Source organism: Clavelina lepadiformis, chromosome 1 (genome assembly GCF_947623445.1).
Source record: "Clavelina lepadiformis chromosome 1, kaClaLepa1.1, whole genome shotgun sequence".
In the NCBI taxonomy this organism is placed as follows: Eukaryota; Metazoa; Chordata; class Ascidiacea; order Aplousobranchia; family Clavelinidae; genus Clavelina; species Clavelina lepadiformis.
Window position 1 is genome coordinate 4,290,470 of NC_135240.1, and position 18,747 is coordinate 4,309,216.

At 43.8% G+C, this 18,747-nt stretch overlaps 3 protein-coding genes across 8 annotated transcripts; 2 read left to right on the forward strand and 1 right to left on the reverse strand.

The window, feature by feature from the left end:
* The first annotated feature begins 83 nt into the window (after positions 1 to 83).
* Positions 84 to 7,726, forward strand: LOC143456673 (uncharacterized). 2 transcript variants are annotated; one of them, XM_076955187.1, is made up of 16 exons: positions 84 to 218; positions 348 to 664; positions 769 to 839; positions 1,615 to 1,732; positions 2,651 to 2,723; positions 2,794 to 2,856; positions 3,099 to 3,200; positions 3,275 to 3,383; positions 3,977 to 4,084; positions 4,162 to 4,271; positions 4,543 to 4,718; positions 4,800 to 5,019; positions 5,093 to 5,289; positions 5,365 to 6,239; positions 6,308 to 6,690; positions 6,760 to 7,726. In XM_076955187.1, the coding sequence occupies exons 2-16, from the start codon at positions 645 to 647 to the stop codon at positions 7,432 to 7,434; spliced, it is 3,300 nt and encodes a 1,099-aa protein (XP_076811302.1). In that variant the 5' UTR covers positions 84 to 218; positions 348 to 644; the 3' UTR covers positions 7,435 to 7,726. The 2 variants fall into 2 exon arrangements, with proteins under 2 accessions (XP_076811302.1, XP_076811303.1); XM_076955188.1 differs by lacking the exons at positions 84 to 218; positions 348 to 664; positions 769 to 839; ... (1 more) ...; positions 2,651 to 2,723; positions 2,794 to 2,856 and adding an exon at positions 2,914 to 2,965 and having other exon boundaries at positions 3,043 to 3,200.
* Positions 7,727 to 9,385: 1,659 nt separating this feature from the next.
* Positions 9,386 to 14,208, forward strand: LOC143451779 (putative RNA-binding protein 46). Of its 5 annotated transcripts, XM_076952541.1 has the most exons (6): positions 10,347 to 10,497; positions 10,599 to 10,744; positions 11,544 to 12,543; positions 12,618 to 13,214; positions 13,283 to 13,426; positions 13,865 to 14,208. In XM_076952541.1, the coding sequence occupies exons 3-6, from the start codon at positions 11,545 to 11,547 to the stop codon at positions 14,012 to 14,014; spliced, it is 1,890 nt and encodes a 629-aa protein (XP_076808656.1). In that variant the 5' UTR covers positions 10,347 to 10,497; positions 10,599 to 10,744; position 11,544; the 3' UTR covers positions 14,015 to 14,208. The 5 variants fall into 5 exon arrangements, with proteins under 5 accessions (XP_076808633.1, XP_076808623.1, XP_076808642.1 ...); XM_076952518.1 differs by lacking the exons at positions 10,347 to 10,497; positions 10,599 to 10,744 and adding an exon at positions 9,386 to 9,615; XM_076952508.1 differs by lacking the exons at positions 10,347 to 10,497; positions 10,599 to 10,744 and adding an exon at positions 9,705 to 10,299.
* LOC143451809 (DNA-directed RNA polymerases I and III subunit RPAC2-like) lies at positions 14,196 to 16,910 on the reverse strand. The gene is made up of 5 exons (XM_076952551.1): positions 16,752 to 16,910; positions 15,163 to 15,257; positions 15,029 to 15,105; positions 14,628 to 14,707; positions 14,196 to 14,557 (listed from the first exon to the last, which is right to left on the reverse strand). Exons 1-5 carry the CDS (start codon positions 16,794 to 16,796, stop codon positions 14,504 to 14,506), a joined length of 351 nt encoding a protein of 116 aa, XP_076808666.1. The 5' UTR covers positions 16,797 to 16,910; the 3' UTR covers positions 14,196 to 14,503.
* Positions 16,911 to 18,747: the final 1,837 nt, after the last annotated feature.

Consider the following 18,747-nt stretch of genomic DNA (forward strand, 5'->3'; position numbering starts at 1 on the left):
AGTAAGCCCTCCCCGCTCTTGTCCGAGATAATAAAAGAAAGAAAGAAATTTCTTATCGGTTGGCCAGAATAACAAGTGGCGATGACGATTTTAAGAAAAGCGATCGCGGTGAAGTATCGCCTTCGCCGGAATAGTCTTGTTTGGTTCTACGCGACCATTTCTTCCGAAATTCGCGTTAAATTGAACAAAATAAGAAGCCAAAAAAAGACCATTACGACGTAAGAAACTGAAGGCGCGTAGCATCTGCTTTAGCGTTTGATCGAGGAACAAGCTATGACGTGATATGCACAAAGTGACCTGGAATAACCTGCAGCTCCCAAAACTTTGACATGGTTTATTTTTGCCAGGTCCCCTCCAAACTTGCCGCTTCCTACTCAGCTGAAGTAAAAGCGACAACATCTCGCGATTTTCGCACTTTTACAGCAGTTGTGACGTCATATTCGCAGCTTTATCACAGCACAGAGGCTAGAACCAGCAGTTTGTGGTGAAGGAGGCAACGTAGACAGCGGCTGAGCTAGCTCTGATTGACAGCGGTGTTGATTAAATATGCAGCTAGTTGTTAATTATTGATGTGATTTGAACAGATCTAGTCACTTGATCATTTTAATCTACTGAATTGCGCTTATGGGGAAACAACATTGATTATGACGTCACTTTCAACGATGTAAGTTTAATGATTAAAAGCTTCATTTGTGATGTTTTCTTCCTGGTGACGAGTTAATTATTGATTATGACCTCGTATAACTGACAATTACCTATTAAACGCAGAGCTCTGTGTTCGCTATTTCTGGTTACTTCCGGGTTTCCTGAGAATCTTGTTCCTGTTTCAGATGACGCAGGTTTGTAGCTTTATGACGATTGAGTGAAAAATTAAACCAAAAGCAGCTCCCAACAATACAAGGGATGCGTCCTGTAATAATAAGCTGATTGTAATATCTATTGTAATGTTGTGAGATATCGACGGGCTGAAGGGCCAACATTTCTATTGTTAGATCACAATAATGGGTCGCTGGGGTTTGGCAGTTTTTTAAAAATCTCAAACAGCAAGACCTCATTATGAGAAGGGTTTGTCATTTTGTGTGCAACTCGCAGAACAAACATTGTGACGCCAGAATGGTTGTTTGCAGAAGACTTGTTCACTACAGCTACTGCCATAATGTCAACAAAACAAACATGGCATTATGACGTAACAGAGGCTCAGTATTTAAACTTGTTGAAAAAGTTAAAATTTGTCCACATTTCTATGACGTAACAAAATGGAAAAATAAAAGTTAGTTGGTTAAAAAGGGAATAATGGAGTGGGGGTTCCTGTCTCCTATGAGTCAATCTGTGGGGAGGGGAAACCACAGAGAGCTGTGGTCACTCGACCGTGTCCCGCTTTCTACTACATCTTTAAAACTTTCTAAATCTGTTCGAGTGACGCCGCTGGCTGTTTGTGCGTCTATAAGTGCCAGGTGCGCTCTTTTCTAATTAACGGGAAGCCATTGTGTACGTCATAATAAGATCTGTTTGTGCGCGAGAAACTTTGTAACAACACGAGGGTGCTTGTGACGTCAAAGAAGGTGGCCAAGGTGCACCGAATTGTGATGTAATAATAAGCACATCTCTCTACAGGTGACTCGGTTCGTGTATTCACGGGTGATGACGTCACCAACAGTGAAAGGCTGCAATTCCTGCAGAAAATTCGACCAATCAGCTTCAACGGTGAAAAAAGAATGGCAATTGCTGCAAGGTTTGCATTTCAACGTCATAGAAAACATTGTTTTGTAACAAACGCCGTCATTGGCAAGTATTGTCAGGACGAATCGCGTCGCCTCCGCACCTGAAAATCGATCTAAGGCCGTCGCTCGATTCGGCGCCGATTTTAAGTGTCCGATTAAATAGGCTTCGATCACCAAACTTCTACATTCAAACCTAACCATTGTGACGTAATAAGACACCACAAAAAGCGATCAGGTGATTGTGTTAATTTTGTTAAATTGAGCTCGATCATTAAACAAACGATCTGTCGATTCGCAAATCTAAGTATCACGTGTTCACGGGTTTATTGTGACCTAACAAACAGACTTCCGTTGGAACGACTTTGAAGCAAACAGAGTAGCAATGTTTGTACAGATGCATCTGGCCTTATTGTGACCAGATAGAGAATCAAAGATGATATTTTCCAACTTTTCTACCAGTTTTAGTTGATAATGGCAAATCAATCATCCCACTGCAGGAGGAACAAAGGCCATTGTTCGGTGGCTGGAGTCTCATTCAATAAAGAAAATTTCGTCGTGTATTCTATTGTTAAACTTCCGCTTCTTTCAGTTAAACATCTCATGTTACCGGAATTCAGTTATTTCTAGTTAATGGAAGCTCTGGTAACTCAACCGCGTAATAATAATAACAACAAGGTTCCTCGTTGTGACGTAACAACGCTCATCTCGATTTCTTAAAATCATTTTCACTTTTTATTAGAAACATAAAACCCGAGTCTACTGAGTAACTTATGAATCCATTGTGATGTAACAAATGAATCAGAAGGAGACCAATGTTTAAGAAGCCATTTTATGGTTGTAGTGACGTCACAATAACCATAATAATCGTCTGGAACGTTTTATTGCGCCTTTAACCTATCCTGGGATCATTAAACGATTTATTTTTCTAGGGAGGCGATTTATTTTCTTCGACCATCCAAGTTTTCAGCAACAATCCCAAGTAGCGAGATCGATTATGACGAAGTAAGAATTGTCTTTATTTTGTCATCGAAGAAAATTATGATGATGTAATTACAAACTTTTTACTTTTCAGGTTCTGACGTGGAAATCAAATAACAAAACACGTGATCTGTGTATGATGAAAGGGCAGCCTAAGGTGGTTATTACGTCATAATGACAACTAGTCAAGTGATTAAAAGCTATTAATCGAATAAGCGACTTAGGGCGGATGTCATATAGAGTTTGGACAATTTCCCTTTTTAAAGGTTTGGCGACAAATAAAAGAACCTCAGTCGCTTAAAATTTATTATTTATCGGGTCCCAACCCGTCGCGTCTTTACAGCGAATTATCGCCTGAAGCCGCCATTGTGGTCAAATATGGAAAATTTGTTTGAGCAGGAAGTGTGCTACAACTTCATCAACGTGGTGGAAGCGACCAATCAGAATCAACTGTTGGTTTGTGGGACAAATTCGTTCACCCCCCTCTGCACAAAGTATCAGGTGAGTACGTCACAGTGCCCCATTGTTATAATGACTCGACTCCAGCTTTCAATTATTCTAAAATTATATTTAAGATGGCATTGGAAGGGAGGAAGGTAATTTTGACGGATTTGGGGCGGAAAATATCCGGCAAACATCGTTGCCCGTACGGACCCAACCAGCCCAGCTCGAGCATATTCTCAGGTAAGAATCCGCTGTTTTCGTCGATGTTGACTAGATTATCTCGCTCTGTTCAAATAAACAGCGATGTCTGCTGCACGTCACAGGCGTGAGCTGTAGTGCTTGTTGAAGTGTTTGTAGAGCGCTGGATCGCGCGACCATTTGCAAGATTAACCTTTGCACAATCTGGGCCACTTAATTGCCGCGATCTTTAAACCGGTTCCATATCAGTCTGTTAATCATTAACCGTGAGATTTATCGATATCACGCAAACAAACTTTGTTTATTGCATCATAAGAGTAAAGATATAAGTCGCCCCGAGGCGGAATTAGCGGCCAAAACTTACTCCTCGTATAACTCGCTTTATTGGTTTCTTGCCCAGCCATGTCTGACAGAAAGTGCGGAATAAAATCTTGTGTTATTGACAAAGACGTCCCGCCTAGAAACCGCGGGAGGGACTATGACGTAACAATAAGAACAGTGAAAAAGTGTTTAATAAAGGCGGCTATGTGATTTACGAATATCTAACAAAGAAGTGCTCCACTTGAATGAGCCGGACAAAGAAGCGCGATTAAGAGTGAAAGCAATTGCGCCTCAGCCGTGTTTTCTTTGCTTAGGAGGATCTTTGTACTCCGCCACCTTCCAAACCTTCTCCGGGGGCAGCCCTGTTATTTCTAGAACGATGGGACAATCGCCCCCCCTCAGCACTTCAGACCTGATCAACGGTAACCATTGCCAACCACTATGTCGTCAAAATACCTTTCAACTTGAATTAATATTGTTTTGTGACGTCATTATACAGAGCCTAGTTTTGTCCGAATGTTGGACGACGACCAAAGAATATTATTTTTCTTCAACGAAATCTCGGAATTATCGGGCGGCGAGCGACGATCCATCGCGCAAGTCGGCCAGGTAGTTGATATTCCTCCGCCAAACCTGGATTTACTTTACCTCCTAAACCAGGGATGTCCAACCTTTTATTATAGTGGGCCGCATTGTCACTTGAAATAATTGAATGGGCCGCAAAACATTAAATTTCAAGAAAAATGGGTACATAAAGTACATACTTTTGTAGTGAAAATGACTAGCGGGTCGCACAAAAATCTCAGGCGGGCCGCACAAAAATCTCAGACGGGCCGCAGGTTGGACATCCCTGCTCTAAACGCTTCGATTGTTTTTCAAGGTTTGCAAAAATGACGTTGGAGGAAAGCGAGTCCTGCAGAAAACTTGGACGACCTTCCTCAAATCGCGCCTCAATTGTTCTTACAATGGATTCTATCTCGATCAGATACGTGACGTCACGCACCCTATTGTGACCAATGGTAGATCAATTGTTTACGCATCTTTCGCGACGTCACAGTAAGTTTGACGATAACGCAGAAACAAATGGCGTGTTATTAGTACATAGGGCCCGTTTTTTACGTCATAAATTTCTCCCAGAAACTCATTGGCGGGCTCCGCTATCTGTTCATTCACCCTTGACGCTGTGCACTCAAGCATGACGGGAGCGTTCCAAGCAAGCCATGATGTAACGTCTTCGTCATCAAATGTTGGGAAGATCCCACCAGCATCCTCGAGGCATCCGGGATTGTGTCCGGACGAGAAGGCGACTGATTCGGAGCTGCTCTTCATCAATTCGCATCCTCAAATGGACAAACAAGTGAGTCCACTCGATTAAAATGGATGCAACTTCGCGGCACAAATTTCCAACAACATTTCCTCCATTTCCGCAGGTAGAGGGCGTGCTTCAACTAACCAATCAGGGTTCGAGATGGAACGCTCTGGCTGTCGACCCCGCCGCTGGCTCTAATAACGTCACAATGCTCTTTATTGGAACGGAACAAGGTTATCTGATTCGAGCTCTGGCTCCAGACACCAGGTGGCAGAAGGGAGCCATCCTAAGGGAACAAAATGTTTTCGACGAAAAAAGGTGAGATGACGTCAGGATTATCTAGTTCTAACAAAAATATTATCGACGTCATAATTCAAAATTTCCCCACTAAAGGTGCTCGAGGTCGGGTGAAAAGGATGAGAGGAAAATTATTCAAATTATTCTCGAAACTGACTCTGTGGTCGTCGCTTTCCCTCATTGTGTCGTCAGTGTTCCGTTGAGTTCTTGCGCGATCCATCGATGCAGAAGCGCTTGTATCGGAGCTGCCGACCCTTACTGTGGCTGGAGCGGGAGAGATTGTGTTTCTTACCAACCTGGGTTGAAATTCGAGCAAAATCTCGCGTCCGCCCTCGCTTCGACCCCCCTTGTCCGTTGCCCGGATCCCCCTTCCGTGGATGAGGAGGACACGACCGCGCAACCCCCCACTGAACCCATCTCCGAGAGCAAGAGGGGCACCTCGGTGGTGATCCCAGAGCCGGCTGAGGTTGGGGAGGAGATGTACTCTAAGAACCACCTCATCACCGTCGCTGTCGTCACTTTCACCGCCACCTTCGTCATCTGCCTTTCTTTCTATCTTATTTGGAAAAAATGTTGCTGCGATCGTCTGACGCGCGATGAAGTCGACGAATTCGAGAAGAAGCAGATGGAGGAACACAGACTCGCAATTAGTCCGGATGACAAGAGCGCTTCTCTGACGCGAAAAGCGCAACGATGGGTCAACATTTTCCGACGTAACGTCACCCCATCAACCACCCCCCAAATAACCCCCAAGAATAAGTTTGTCCCCGAGTCGCGCCGACGTCGCGAGAATGATTACTCGGAAGCACCGACCCTGCAGCATCGCGCGGAGAATGCGAGAGCGATGAGAAAGTCGTCTTCGCGACTCAACAGCACGAGCAGCGTCACCACATCACGACACGACGCTATTAGCGACGTCACTCCCACCCAGCCTCTCCTCGCCTCTCCAAGCAATGACTTCTACTTCTCAGGTGAGCCCTCTAGCGGCCATTGTGTATATAGTTGAAACGTAGAAATCAAACCGCGACTCTTTCTTTAGATTCGACGCTTCCGAAACACGTGGCCGACGCCGCGACCCTCCGTCTCAGTCCCAAGCATCCCTCCGGCTCCCTTTCTTCAAGTGGGGGATCACCTTCACCCGTCTATCAAGATGGGGCTGCCGAAACAGGAACTTTCCCGACCGCATCCGCGAAACTCCGACGTCGTAACGAGCGGGTGATGACGCAGACTAACGAGATAATGCGCGACTCTGACACCGCGATACGCGACTTCGAAAGCGCCCTCTTGCAGATGGAGAAACATGGCATTGGGGTTTACCCTCCGACACACAGTCTATCTGGGGTTGCTAGGCAACGGCTCGACTCAAATGACAGCGGAAAGGGGGAAAGTCCCAGAAATTCATTGCGGACGGATCTAGAGCAGGTGATTTGAATCTGACCAATTAGCGAGCTTGAATTGAATTCTATTGTTTTTAACAATTTTTCTTTGCAGCCAGTGTCGGTTTACACGTCCCGAGCTCCACGGCCTACGTCATTGAATCTTCAGCGATGCGTGACCCAAAAACGTCAGAGATTGTTATCGGAGCCATCAATGGGTCATGAGGTCATATCACTGCAACGTCATCATCCGATGAGAACGCCAAGTTTAAGTTCTCGGTCCCAACCAACGACGCCCAACAGCACCCCCCAGAAGCTGTCTCTGTATCAAGAACCTAGCCAGGAGGTGTCGCTGTACGGCACGTTGCCTAAGCAGATTCCAGGAAGCGGTCGGATGAAGGGATTCCAACCATATCAACCAATCAGCGTTCGAGAAGCAGAGGAACAGAGAAGAACCATGGCGCGTTCTTCAATCGGCAATGGTCCCCCAAACCTTTACCCCAGTCTGCAAGTTAGGGGACCATACGCTCACAAAATGCACTACCCACCACAGCAAGGGTGGAGCACACCCCCGAAAAATCACTATCCATCGTTGCCCCATAAAAGTTCTTCTGCCCCTTTTGGTCAAGCGACAAGCAACAATTCTTACGTCACAGGAGCTGGCTTCGAGCGGCCAGCCACTCTTCACAGGCGCGAGAAACTTCCTTCTGTGATGAGACAAACATCGATGCCAGGGACGGCCCGCCCGGGGATGTTTGTGCCACCCCCTATTGTACCTGACCCGGTGTGAAGAAAAGAAGTGAACTGAAAGATTTCATCAACCTCTGGCGCTAATACCGCCACCATGTGGCGACGTTACATGGCGTTGAAGCCACGCCGTAGTGGAGTGAACGTGGGCGGTTCCTCGTGAAATGCAACGCTGTTTATTCCCGCTTTTGCTGCTGTGATTTTTAAAGCTTCTGTAGTTTTTGAATTTTCGTCTGCGGAATAGAAAGTAGAAGTTGAACGACGCGAAGTGACCTTCGCTCACCACTGTGTGCTTGACACTGCATCTGACGTATTGCAATAAAATTATCGTCGAATATTAGGAGCTGGGTTAGAGTGGTTGCCACCAGCCACATAGACATCTATTCATAGTGAGCATCGATAGATGGTGCACTTGAGCCTTTCGTACGTCACAATCTTCTTGTGTTGAGTTGGTGTTGATCTCAGCCAATTAGAACAAGACACGCAAAACGGGTAATAATAGGGAGCCTTGCTGAACTAATGGAGTTTTCAACAAATCGAGGCATCTAGAATTAATTCGTAGCAGAGTCCAAACAAAGTCAATAAACTCGAGTCATTTGACAAATAAGACTCAAGTCAATTGAAACCCGAAAACATAGAAAAAGCAAAACCTCGTTTCTGCAACAAGAAACCTTAAAATTTCCTTCGTTTTTCGACCAAAAATGTATTCGTAGACAAACAAACTTTGATTCAAATAACACTTTAATGGTTTGGTCGAGAGAAAGAAAATATTGAAGTTTAATCAACAAAGACCGATGTGAACCAAGTCAAATCTTTTCCAAAAGTGACTCGAGTCATACGGCTCTGATTTCTGGAGATCTAACCATTGTTTTCGCGCAATTATGACGTAAACAAGTTCGTTCTGGTTGGTTTCAATTTTCTACCAAAAACACAAAGTTGAAATATCACAGAACCGGAGATGGGCCGGTTAGAAAATCATAGTTGCAAGGATAACCTGCAATTTATCCTGGAATTTTCCAGTATTTTACGCTTGAATGCTTGCTTGCCTCTCAAACACGAATATTGAGACATTCTATTGTCAAGTCACAATGATCTGTCCAGCTAGGACCAAGTAAACTTTTAAAAACCTTTTCGATTGAGTTATTTTGCCGAGAAGAAACAATTTTCACATGTGATCACTTTTCTTTCATATCATAATAACGCTATGACGTAATAAAACCGTGAAGATAATTTGCTGGGGAGGTAATGACGCTTCAATTGGTTCAAGCAACGGACGCAACTTCGTAAAATTTCTTTCCGTTGGTGAATCTTGGTTCTGACGTCATAATCAAAATGGTAAAGCCCTCAGGCATCAAAGGTCATAGGTCGATGATCCGAGATCGCTTTGCTTAAATTCTGTGAGAAATTTCATCTGCTCTGCCAGCGCAGCGACAACCAATACCAGAATAACCCTTAATTATGACGTCACAATGACAGTGATAGACATGTCGCCACATGTCACTCTGCATTATGAGATAACAATGCCCGTATATGACGTAGAATTAGCACCTTTGTTGAAGTTTTCTCAGCGATAAAGTTTATGAGCAGCAAAGTTATGCATGAGCTGCAGATGGTTCTTATCTGGACCGATTGTTGCGCAAATATCGCGACCAGCCCGAGATGTCGTCGTTCATCGGCGTTCTGCGCCAACTTGTAAACAAAATTCTTTTTAATACAAAATATTTTCCATCCACAATAATGTACGTCTGATACGTCATAATGGTTATAACCGGTGAACGAGTCTGAGTTTTGACCAAAATAGGAAAATCAGGATAAAGTCGGTCTTTATCCTCATAACGCTTCAATAACTTACTTAAGCTTCTTGCTATTCAATTGTTACGTCACACTGGTGAATGTCAAGCGACCTTTCCGAGGACTTGGGTTAGAAGCAGTTTTAGCAAATCAGGTGAAAGAAGATACAGGGGCTCGGAAAACTGCAAAGACAGGCGAGGTTGGAGGCACTGTGACATCACTGGTGTGGGTAAATAATTAGAAGGGGCGACGGGACATCGCTGCACAGCGCTTTATTTTTTGTCGCGGTTGTTTGCCGAGCTCGGCTTGTAATCATCTCGTCAACTTGTAAAACGATAATTTTGCGATCGATGTTGAAAAAAAATGAGGGGTTATTAATAAGCGGGCGCCGAGCGTTAACTTATTTGGAAGATTGCCAGATAACTTACTCAAGGTAAGTCAACCAATCACGGTCTGCTTTACCGATTTTGACATAAGATGAGGAATTGTGGCGTCACAATCGTTGTGTCTTTAATTTAATTAATACGTAATAAGAACCAACAGGACGCTGTTAATCACGTGATATTGTCATCAGTTAGGTGAAAATCGTTCAAAATCGATTTTTTTCCGCTTTGTATCGTCACAATAGGAAAAGAAAAGACATTTATGTGCTCATTGATGCGTAACGCACCGTGCTTCACCCAATGCGTGACGTCACGAAGTAAAAGATAGGTTGTGAAAGTGGACATTTCGAATTTTGAGGATTCTTTGAAAAAATCGATGGAAAATAGAGACGGGTATTTGTAGACCTACAACAGTGTTTGCGTTTCGCTAAACAGGTCTCGCGCTCAATGAAAAGCGTTTCAGGTTCTTATCCAAATATTAGAAAGCTGATACGCGCAATTCAATTATGAGCCGCTCATAGGAGCGCGATGAAAAGTTGTAGCGGCAGGAAGCGGCCATAACGCGTCTATTGTGGCTCATTCAGCGCATATGCTCTAGAATATACAGCTATAAGGTGTTAGCTTGGTGCTTAAATGGACGTCGGCAAAAAACGTAAATTGGATTTGCAAGATAATGTCGACTTGCCCCCGCACAAGTTGCCATGCCAACGCACAGATGACGTCATAATAGAAAAGTAAGTAAAGTTTTTATGAGCTGACAGAGGAGCGGTGCATGTGAGAATTCCAGATCTCACTTCCGCGTATGGTGGCTGGCCGAGGCTGAAAATTACGTTTGGGCGTTTCTAGATGCAAGAGCTGGCACTTTCCAGCTCGAATCGCATTTCTTTAAAGATCAAACGCGGTTAGAAAGCGCAGCCGCGCGTGCCGCAACAGTAAGTCAAGGTTTACTATTGTGACGTCATTAAAAATATTTAGACTTTAAAAGATATAAAAGGATTGTGATGACGTCACTAATATAAACCCGAATCTGAAGGTTTAGAAAGTTGCAGATCGCGGAATGGCCAGAACTTGAGAGATATGGAGTCGAATCATCGCGGCAACGTTGGCTCGTTCGTCTGTTATCGAGTTCTAACTCGGGTGTGAACGTTCCTTGTTTGTTTTTAATATTTATCTGAATAGGTGCGTACCGATCGCCTATTGTGATGTCACAATCATACCGCGACGAGTGAAAAGGGTTTTGTTGTAGTCGGCCAGGTCATACCGAACAATGGCCGAGTGAGATTTGAAGCAAAACACTTGTGGGCCTTAAAATCAAAGCTCGCGGCTCTGCGCTTTCCGACCATTCACCGCTGCTAATAGACGGAAATGACGTCACAGCGCGTAGGTTGGATAAAACTTGCGAAATTTTGCACCGTGTGTGCATGAGTGCGTGTGAGTGTGTGAGTAATTATATGCACGACCAACGCAGCAAGGTTGAAGTTGTTTGAATTCATACGAAAACAAGAAAATTGCTGAGAAATGAATCTCTTCCGCCTGCTGTGATATCATAAAGCCCCATATCATGCTGTGACGTCACATTCTACTTGGGCTCGCTATTTCCGCGTTTGGTCGAATGACTTAGACACGGATCGTGCCATGCAGTCATAAATTCTGCCAACCAAACAATTTTTAGCATTTGATTATACGGCAAAATGGTCACATGTTGTTTGTGAAGTCACAATGTGGTTATAAAAAGAAACAATGGCAAAAGCTCACTTGGTGCGTGTAGGGGCGTCGTGGTTGACGATTTTCACGAATTCTCGATTTTGAGTTAACCGCGCTTTATTTTCACATTGGTTGGACAGGAATTGGTGTTTTTCTTTGAACCGCGAGAGACTTCAAAGTAATCGGCTAGTTTTAGGATGACGTAATAGTTATGTAGCATAGTGACGTAGTTGCCAGATTGTTATTACGACTTTCATGACGTTTTCTTTTTTAGAATGACGATTGATGAGGTCACAGTTGATCGAGCGGCGAGCAGCGAAACCGCAATAACTGACCCGACCCTGATAGCCCTGACCGAGCGGACTGGCTACGCAATAACGCAAGAGAACGGGCAACGCAAGTACGGGGGGCCTCCCCCGGGGTGGGGGGACCGACCACCCCCCAGGGGTGCTGAGGTATTTGTCGGGAAAATCCCTCGTGACGTGTTCGAGGATGAGTTGGTCCCGGTTTTCGAGACAGCTGGCAAAATCTACGAACTCCGACTCATGATGGATTTTGACGGCAAGAACCGGGGTTACGCTTTCGTCATGTTCTACAGCAAGGCGGAGGCGAAGGGGGCCGTGAAGAAGCTGAACAATTACGAAATAAGGAAGGGCCGGCTGCTCGGCGTCTGCTACAGCGTCGACAACTGCAGGCTATTTGTTGGGGGAATCCCCAAAACAAAGAAGAAAGATGACATCATGGCAGAGATGAATAAAGTCACTGAGGGCGTAGTTGACGTCATCGTATACCCAAGCGCGTCGGACAAGACAAAAAATCGCGGGTTCGCGTTTGTGGAATATGACAGTCATCGCGCGGCGGCCATGGCGCGACGAAAGTTGATTCCGGGTAGGATCCAATTATGGGGGCATCCGATTGCGGTTGACTGGGCAGAACCAGAACAGGAAGTTGATGACGACATAATGGGCCAGGTGAAGGTGCTTTACGTGAGGAACCTGATGCTGGAGACGAGCGAGGACACTCTCCAGAACGTCTTCAGTCAGTTCCACCCTGGCAGCGTCGAACGCGTAAAAAAGATCAGGGACTATGCGTTCATCCATTTTAGTACCCGCGATGCGTGCATGGAGGCGATGAAGAAGATCAACCTAACCAAGATCGATGGAGCTGAGGTCGAGGTCACTCTGGCCAAACCGGTCGATAAGAACGACTACAACAGGATGGCCAAGGTCGGCGCCAAGGTCCTCGGTCAAGGCAACGACATCCCTCAGTCGCTGGTAAGTCTTTGACGTCATTTGTAGATCCATCGTGGTTCATTACGTCATGCCGTTTCAACTATTTTTTCGCGAAGGTTCAGACACCAACGCTTGTCAATCAAAACGGGATGGTGGTTTACCCAGCTGGAGTTTATGGGAGCGACATCGCCTACTACCCCATGGGTCAATATAACCTCACCCAAGCATCCAGACCGATCCGGGGTGGACAAGTGAGAAGCGAAAGGGGCCGGGGATCATCGAACCGGGGGGGAACCGGCCGTAGTTATTTGGGGTACAGTGCCGGAAAAGCAACTTACGGAAGATATTATTCAAAAAATAATCAAGATCGCGGAAGCGACGTCACTACGGTTCCGGAAGTGACCCAGACGCCGAGCGAGCAAGCGATCTCTATGTACAAGGCGAATACTGGCGTCCCTGCCATCGCTGCCACAGCCACACAGGCTATACCACAATACGCCACACCACAAATAACACAGAACGTGGTGCCAGCTGTCTTTGCTCCAACAAGAACCTCAGAGACAATTCTAGACGACATTTGCCAACGTTACATGTGGGGAAGCCCCTCATACCAGCTTTTAACGACGACGGGGCCGGACAGTCGACCGCTTTTTCTTTACAAAGTGTCGATCCCTGCCCTGGCCAATTTATTCCCCCACCAGCCTTACTTTCAAGTGAGATCACGTCACTCTTCTTCTCTGACGAGATAATGCGACATCGGTAACTTTGTGATCTTTTTCAGCCAAACAAACTCTGCCTCAGCGCTGAAGAAGCGAAATCTTTCGCGGCCGAGTACGCGCTCTCCCAACTCGCACTGCAAGCCGACGGATCTCCAGCTGTGGTTCCCATGACAACGGTCATAGCTCCGTCAGCAGCTGGATATCAGGTAATATGATTACGTCACTTTGGTTATGACGTCATAACATGATTACTACGTGTTACCGCGGATACATGGGGCGCAGCCGGAGTTGAAAATTTGGGCGATTCGATGTTTTGATCGGAAGCCTTCACCCAGCGTACTTTGACCGCCATAATTCCAGTGCCAGGCGCACTCTTTGTACAGCACCGATGCATTGTTTACGCAACACTGACCCATTGTTTGCTGGTATTGAGCCGAGGGGTTGTAAGCTTTAACGAGCACAGAAGGCAAACAAAGCGATGCATGAAATGATTAACTGCGCGGTTGGTGCTAGCCCGAGCACTTAACAGACCTTTGATTTGCTTAAAATCTGCAACTCTGCAAATTACGACGAATGATCAGCATACTTAGCATAATGACGTCACCGTGCAAGCCTTCCTAAATTTTTCAAATTTTGTTTTCCAGTTTGCACAACCCCCTCCCATTCAGGTTCGGACCAGCCCTGTGGCTGCTCCCCACCAGTACGTACCAGTGACCACCCCTTCCCCCACTGTACCGATGTCATTCATCGACCCTACTACTATGATGCAGCCAATCACTGTTATGTATCAATAGCATGCATTATGACGTGATAAACATGTGAGCGACTGCAAAGTGGAAATGCAGTAGTTGAAGCGTCTTTTGCGTAATTCGTACCACTGTAATTTGCCCAAATTAAAGGTGCACTCGCACTCATTGTACATAGAAGTCCGTTGCTTTGTCTTTATGTTCCTTTGTCACGTAATAAAAGATGTAGTGCAATCGTACAATGGTTTTTTATTACATCACAATAGGAAAGGAAGTGACCAGAAAATGGCGAGTCTAAAGTTTCAGTCAAAACACATGGCTAGCTCTGTGGCGACATGTGCCAGCAAGTTGTTGCAATTGTATAAAAATATGACGTCATAAAATCGCTAAAGTTTCAAACAGCGCTCTGCTGCCACCGCCGTTCACATATCAGTACATGTACAGCCACACGATAGCGCAATATCCGACACAATGTTCAGAGACAAAATTGATGACGTCATATAATATAGAATTGTGGCGCCACTTCGTGGTCTTTATTCAATGATCCATTACGTCATTGGAGGAGTTTTGAAGGAAGTTTTGTGTCGACGTCTGCAGAATACAAAGAATTATGAAGAAGAAATTAGAAGTTGCTGAAAGTGCTGGTACGATGGAAACTAACCTCTAACGTTTCCAAGACATGTTGGCAAATTTCGTCCAAATCTTTCAAACCTTTCCTCAAGACTTCACTTGCGGACGGCCCTGCTCATCACACAAAACAAGAACTTAGACTGGCAACCTCAGACTATGGAATACTTTGCATCTGATATAACTTTTGCTTGTGGTGTAGTTTGGAAAAATTTAACTTCCCAAACATATGACGCTTAAAGCAAAGGTTCATCTATTTTGTTCGTTTCACTCATTTTCAACACAGAGTGGATCAATTAGTTGCAAAGAAAATAATGGCTTTTGTAAGCATGCCATGTTTACTGCATATACAGTTTAGGTCTTGATGACCCATCTTAGTCCAAAGAAATAACATCCTGGGGAGGCATAAACTTTTGCAAGCAACAATGTGCTAACCTCTTGTCTGAATCCTCAAGTTGATCTTTTTCTCGGCTGGATGGGGGATGGAGTAGCCACAGAACTCTACATCAGGACTAAAAACATATTCACCTCATTAACAATTGAAGTTATGAGGTAACAAAAATCCTCACTTTTTCCCGATGACGTATCGAAGTGCGTTGCCGAGTGTGTGATCTTCGTCGTGCATTATGAATGTGCAGCATCTGTCCGTGTGGTCATCCTTCACCTGCGTCGAACGAACAATTTTCGTGCTTTATCAACTTCTGCTTTACAAGGCTTAACATGACGCCAGGTGGTGCTAGCGGGTGACCATAAAAATTATATCACTATTTGCAAAGTGCAGCAGCACACGATAAAAATAATTTAACTTGTCCAATGTGCTCAAATACATCGCCAATAATTACCCCACTGAGTCTATGCTATAAGCTGCAGCCACTGACATTCACTGGCAAAGAAATTTGAAAAAATATAAAAAGCTCAAAGCAGGGTCCTTGGTGGGCGACCACTCAGTAGGTTACCTGTGACATCATAACTTCAGAGTTTAAGTGGTGGCAAACATTTGGCAAGTCTCAATTCTAATACATCACGGACAAATTGGTGAGATAACGCTTGCTGATGAAGTCACAATGAGCAATTAGCCAAAGACCAATCAATGTGTTGGATGGGGTGCAACAACTTTATGATTCGAAACATTTTGCAAAGTTTTCTTGGAACTTGTTCCCTGATATGATTACGTCCTCGCTTTGTGCTTTATACAAAGCATTGTGACTTCACTAGGTACCAAAAATTTGAAGTCGTATTTTAAAATTATATAATACTTGAATAAATCACCGATTAGAGGATAAGTTACTAAATTTAGACTGTCAGGCAGCAATTTGTACAAAGTTAAATGCACAAGGAATTAATCTCGGACGTCCGGCTGCCACCAAATATGGACCAGAGCTTATCATCACCCCACGACTAATTTTTAAAATATTTTGTACAAATCCATATCAGTGGCTTAATTTGTTGAAAAACTAAACTGATACTCAACATGTCACCAACAACAACCTGTCAGTTACCGAGCTGCGAACAATAGCAGGGTGCTGTTAGAAAATGGCTGACTGCTAATCAACAAGAGTTCCGCTCTTTTGGTGAAAACCCTGCCCCCAAATTTCAATAAGGGTCGATGAAAATTTTTTTGGGCCCACAGGATTTTTCGATTAGATGTTAGGTAATACTGTGTTACAAGTGTTGGCTTGGATATACTGTGCTGAAGAAAGATCGCATAGCTGCAAACTTGGCTGGCCGTTGCACACCTGCACACATGAGTTGGCGTGTCTGCACACGTGAGATTTCGGCGAATCATGCCATGAAGTATAGACTGGGTTGTACACTTCAACAATTAACCCCGAACAATGTCTGTATCATGCTCTTCTACACCAGACTAGACCTCGGACTGCAGAGTGTGGCCGTTTTCAGCAAGATCTTGCGTGCGCTAAACAACCAATCATGACATTGGGGGGTTTTCATACATTAAGTGCAAAAATACTCACATTAAAGTGCGCCGTTAATGCTAATGGAAAACAATATTGGGCGTGCTAGTATTGCAAAACTATGCACTCTGTACTTGGTCTAGACCTGATTTTGTGAATTAAGATGCCAGTTTCATAGTTTGCGATCCACTGCACAAGGAAATCTTCAATTTAAACTTAAAATGCAATATTAAGTGACAACAGACCTGTTCCACTTCCAGCTTGCGAACAGCTTTCGTTAATTCTTCCATTTCTTTGACCACAACCACCAAACAACGCAATGCTGCACGCCTGCACGTAACCAACTTCAGCAAACAGGACAATCTGGCGCACAAAAAACCACCGCGTGAAACAATAACCAGCGACTTTTTCCAGGTGTAAAGTTCTTGCTTGATAATTTCAATGTATCTGTTTGAGTGTGATGATATAACTCTATTGTTTCCTTATCGCGGCAAAACTTAAATATGATAACTGACCAAATTCCACTATTACGGTATTCTGGGTCAAATATAGTGTCTAATTTATGAAAATGACTTACGTCAAAGTCTAAAATTCTGTGATTTAATAATAGGCCTATATGCAGATGACACAAATCTTTTTGTATTATGTAAAAACTTGAATGACATAATAGCTTATAATGGACTGGTTTGCGGGTTACGATTGTCAAGATAGTCCAACCATTACAATGGTTATAACCAGGGCAAGTAATGAACTGGCCATTTAATGAGTCTCAAATTCTCCAGTAGTAACCCTAGAACTACCAGAGGGGTCAATTGACCCTCTGCAATTTTATTTTTTAATTTTACAAGAAGTGTTTTTTGCTAGGAACCTCAAACTTTTTTACTTTTATTCTTTCTGGGTATTTGACACATCATCAACACGACAAACAAAATTTTTTTCAAAACAAGTGTTTCAGAATGGAAAACGGTGAATTACCACAGGAGTCAATTGACCCTAAGCCGAGAATATTGATTTATTCAGTGGCATTTCGAAAAAAAATTTACACACAGGTGCACTACACGTTCCACAAACAAACTTTGAACAGTTACAACATTGTACCCTTGTTTTGTTTGACTGGCATATTTTACATTTCGTTCTTTTATTAAGTGGTAATTCTTCATCAGCACGTTCTCTTGCATTTCAGATGAAAAACTTGGGGGACTCTACGTCTTCTGTTTTTCTCCGCTAAACACAGTTTTTCAGTCAGTTCAATAATAAACTCTTTTTAATTGTTATTTGCACATCTTTGCATATGACGTATGCATCCAGTGCCACAATGTCCAACAAGTTGAAAAATGCAGCAAGTGGACATCTTCGTTATGCTGCCTTAGTAGAGTAACTAAGCTGCCTTAGGAGCGTTGTAGTCTAGAATAGCCCTTGGTTTCTTGGCATTATCATCTAACTCCATAACATTGTGAAGTGAAGAAAGTAGATACACTACTTCGTTTTATAACTGAGAAGCATATTATTTTCTGGTGGTTGTGTGAAAACAAATTTTGAAGTGTACAGTGGCGTATTTTTCCAAGCTGAAAATCAGAAAGAAATTCTCTGCGATGGGATCTGATAGTACCAACTATTGTAGTGTTCCTCTCAAGTAACTTCCTGTCAAGTGCCAATGACGTAAGATCTACCTAGATCCTAGATCTTACTTAGATCTGCAAGGGAAAAGTTGCTCATCAACTGTAACATGAGAATGACGAAAATAAAACTTTTGGCAGTTTTCCATCACTGCATTGCGCAAATCTCGAATTGCCATAAACTTGTCAGATTGTCAGCGACGCTGCCTTGAAGTTTTCTCATCAAAACGTATGTAATGAATAATTGATTTAAATTTGTTCCTAGCCATAGTTTCCGAAAAATAGATCGAACATATTCTAAATCCCAGAAATTTGTTAGTGGTTCATCCCTTCCTTTCAAAACTCCTTGAAGAAGACACAGGCCAAAAAACGCTTCCAACTCTTTATTTCTGAGGGAGAAATTGCTATCCCCTTGTCGCCGAGCTTCGGCTATTGTGAATTTCATAATGTGATCAATGTTTCTATGACCTCACAACTCTTGAAACACGTCTTTTGCATTGTCTACCCGTGCAAGAACAAACTATTTAGTACCTGGCCTTGTTTGAATTATATTTCGTTTACTTGTACGTCCATTTTGAGGTGGAAACTCAGGTGCCCAAATTGTACCGTCTCTACTGACCACCTG

Bases quoted from the DNA above. Each gene is read 5' to 3' on its own strand.
- LOC143456673 (XM_076955187.1), top strand. From the start codon at position 645: ATGACGTCACTTTCAACGAT. The intron at 840-1,614 runs GTTTGTAGCTTT...ATCTCTCTACAG, and splicing joins TCCTGTTTCAGATGACGCAG to GTGACTCGGTTCGTGTATTC. The intron at 3,384-3,976 runs GTAAGAATCCGC...TTCTTTGCTTAG, and splicing joins CAGCTCGAGCATATTCTCAG to GAGGATCTTTGTACTCCGCC.
- LOC143451779 (XM_076952508.1), top strand. From the start codon at position 10,199: ATGGACGTCGGCAAAAAACGTAAATTGGATTTGCAAGATAATGTCGAC. The intron at 10,300-11,543 runs GTAAGTAAAGTT...TTTCTTTTTTAG, and splicing joins GATGACGTCATAATAGAAAA to AATGACGATTGATGAGGTCA. The intron at 13,427-13,864 runs GTAATATGATTA...TTTGTTTTCCAG, and splicing joins CGTCAGCAGCTGGATATCAG to TTTGCACAACCCCCTCCCAT.
- LOC143451809 (XM_076952551.1), bottom strand. From the start codon at position 16,796: ATGGAAGAATTAACGAAAGCTGTTCGCAAGCTGGAAGTGGAACAG. The intron at 15,258-16,751 runs GTCTGTTGTCAC...CGTTCGACGCAG, and splicing joins GCAAGCTGGAAGTGGAACAG to GTGAAGGATGACCACACGGA. The intron at 14,558-14,627 runs GTTAGTTTCCAT...TGTATTCTGCAG, and splicing joins ATGTCTTGGAAACGTTAGAG to ACGTCGACACAAAACTTCCT.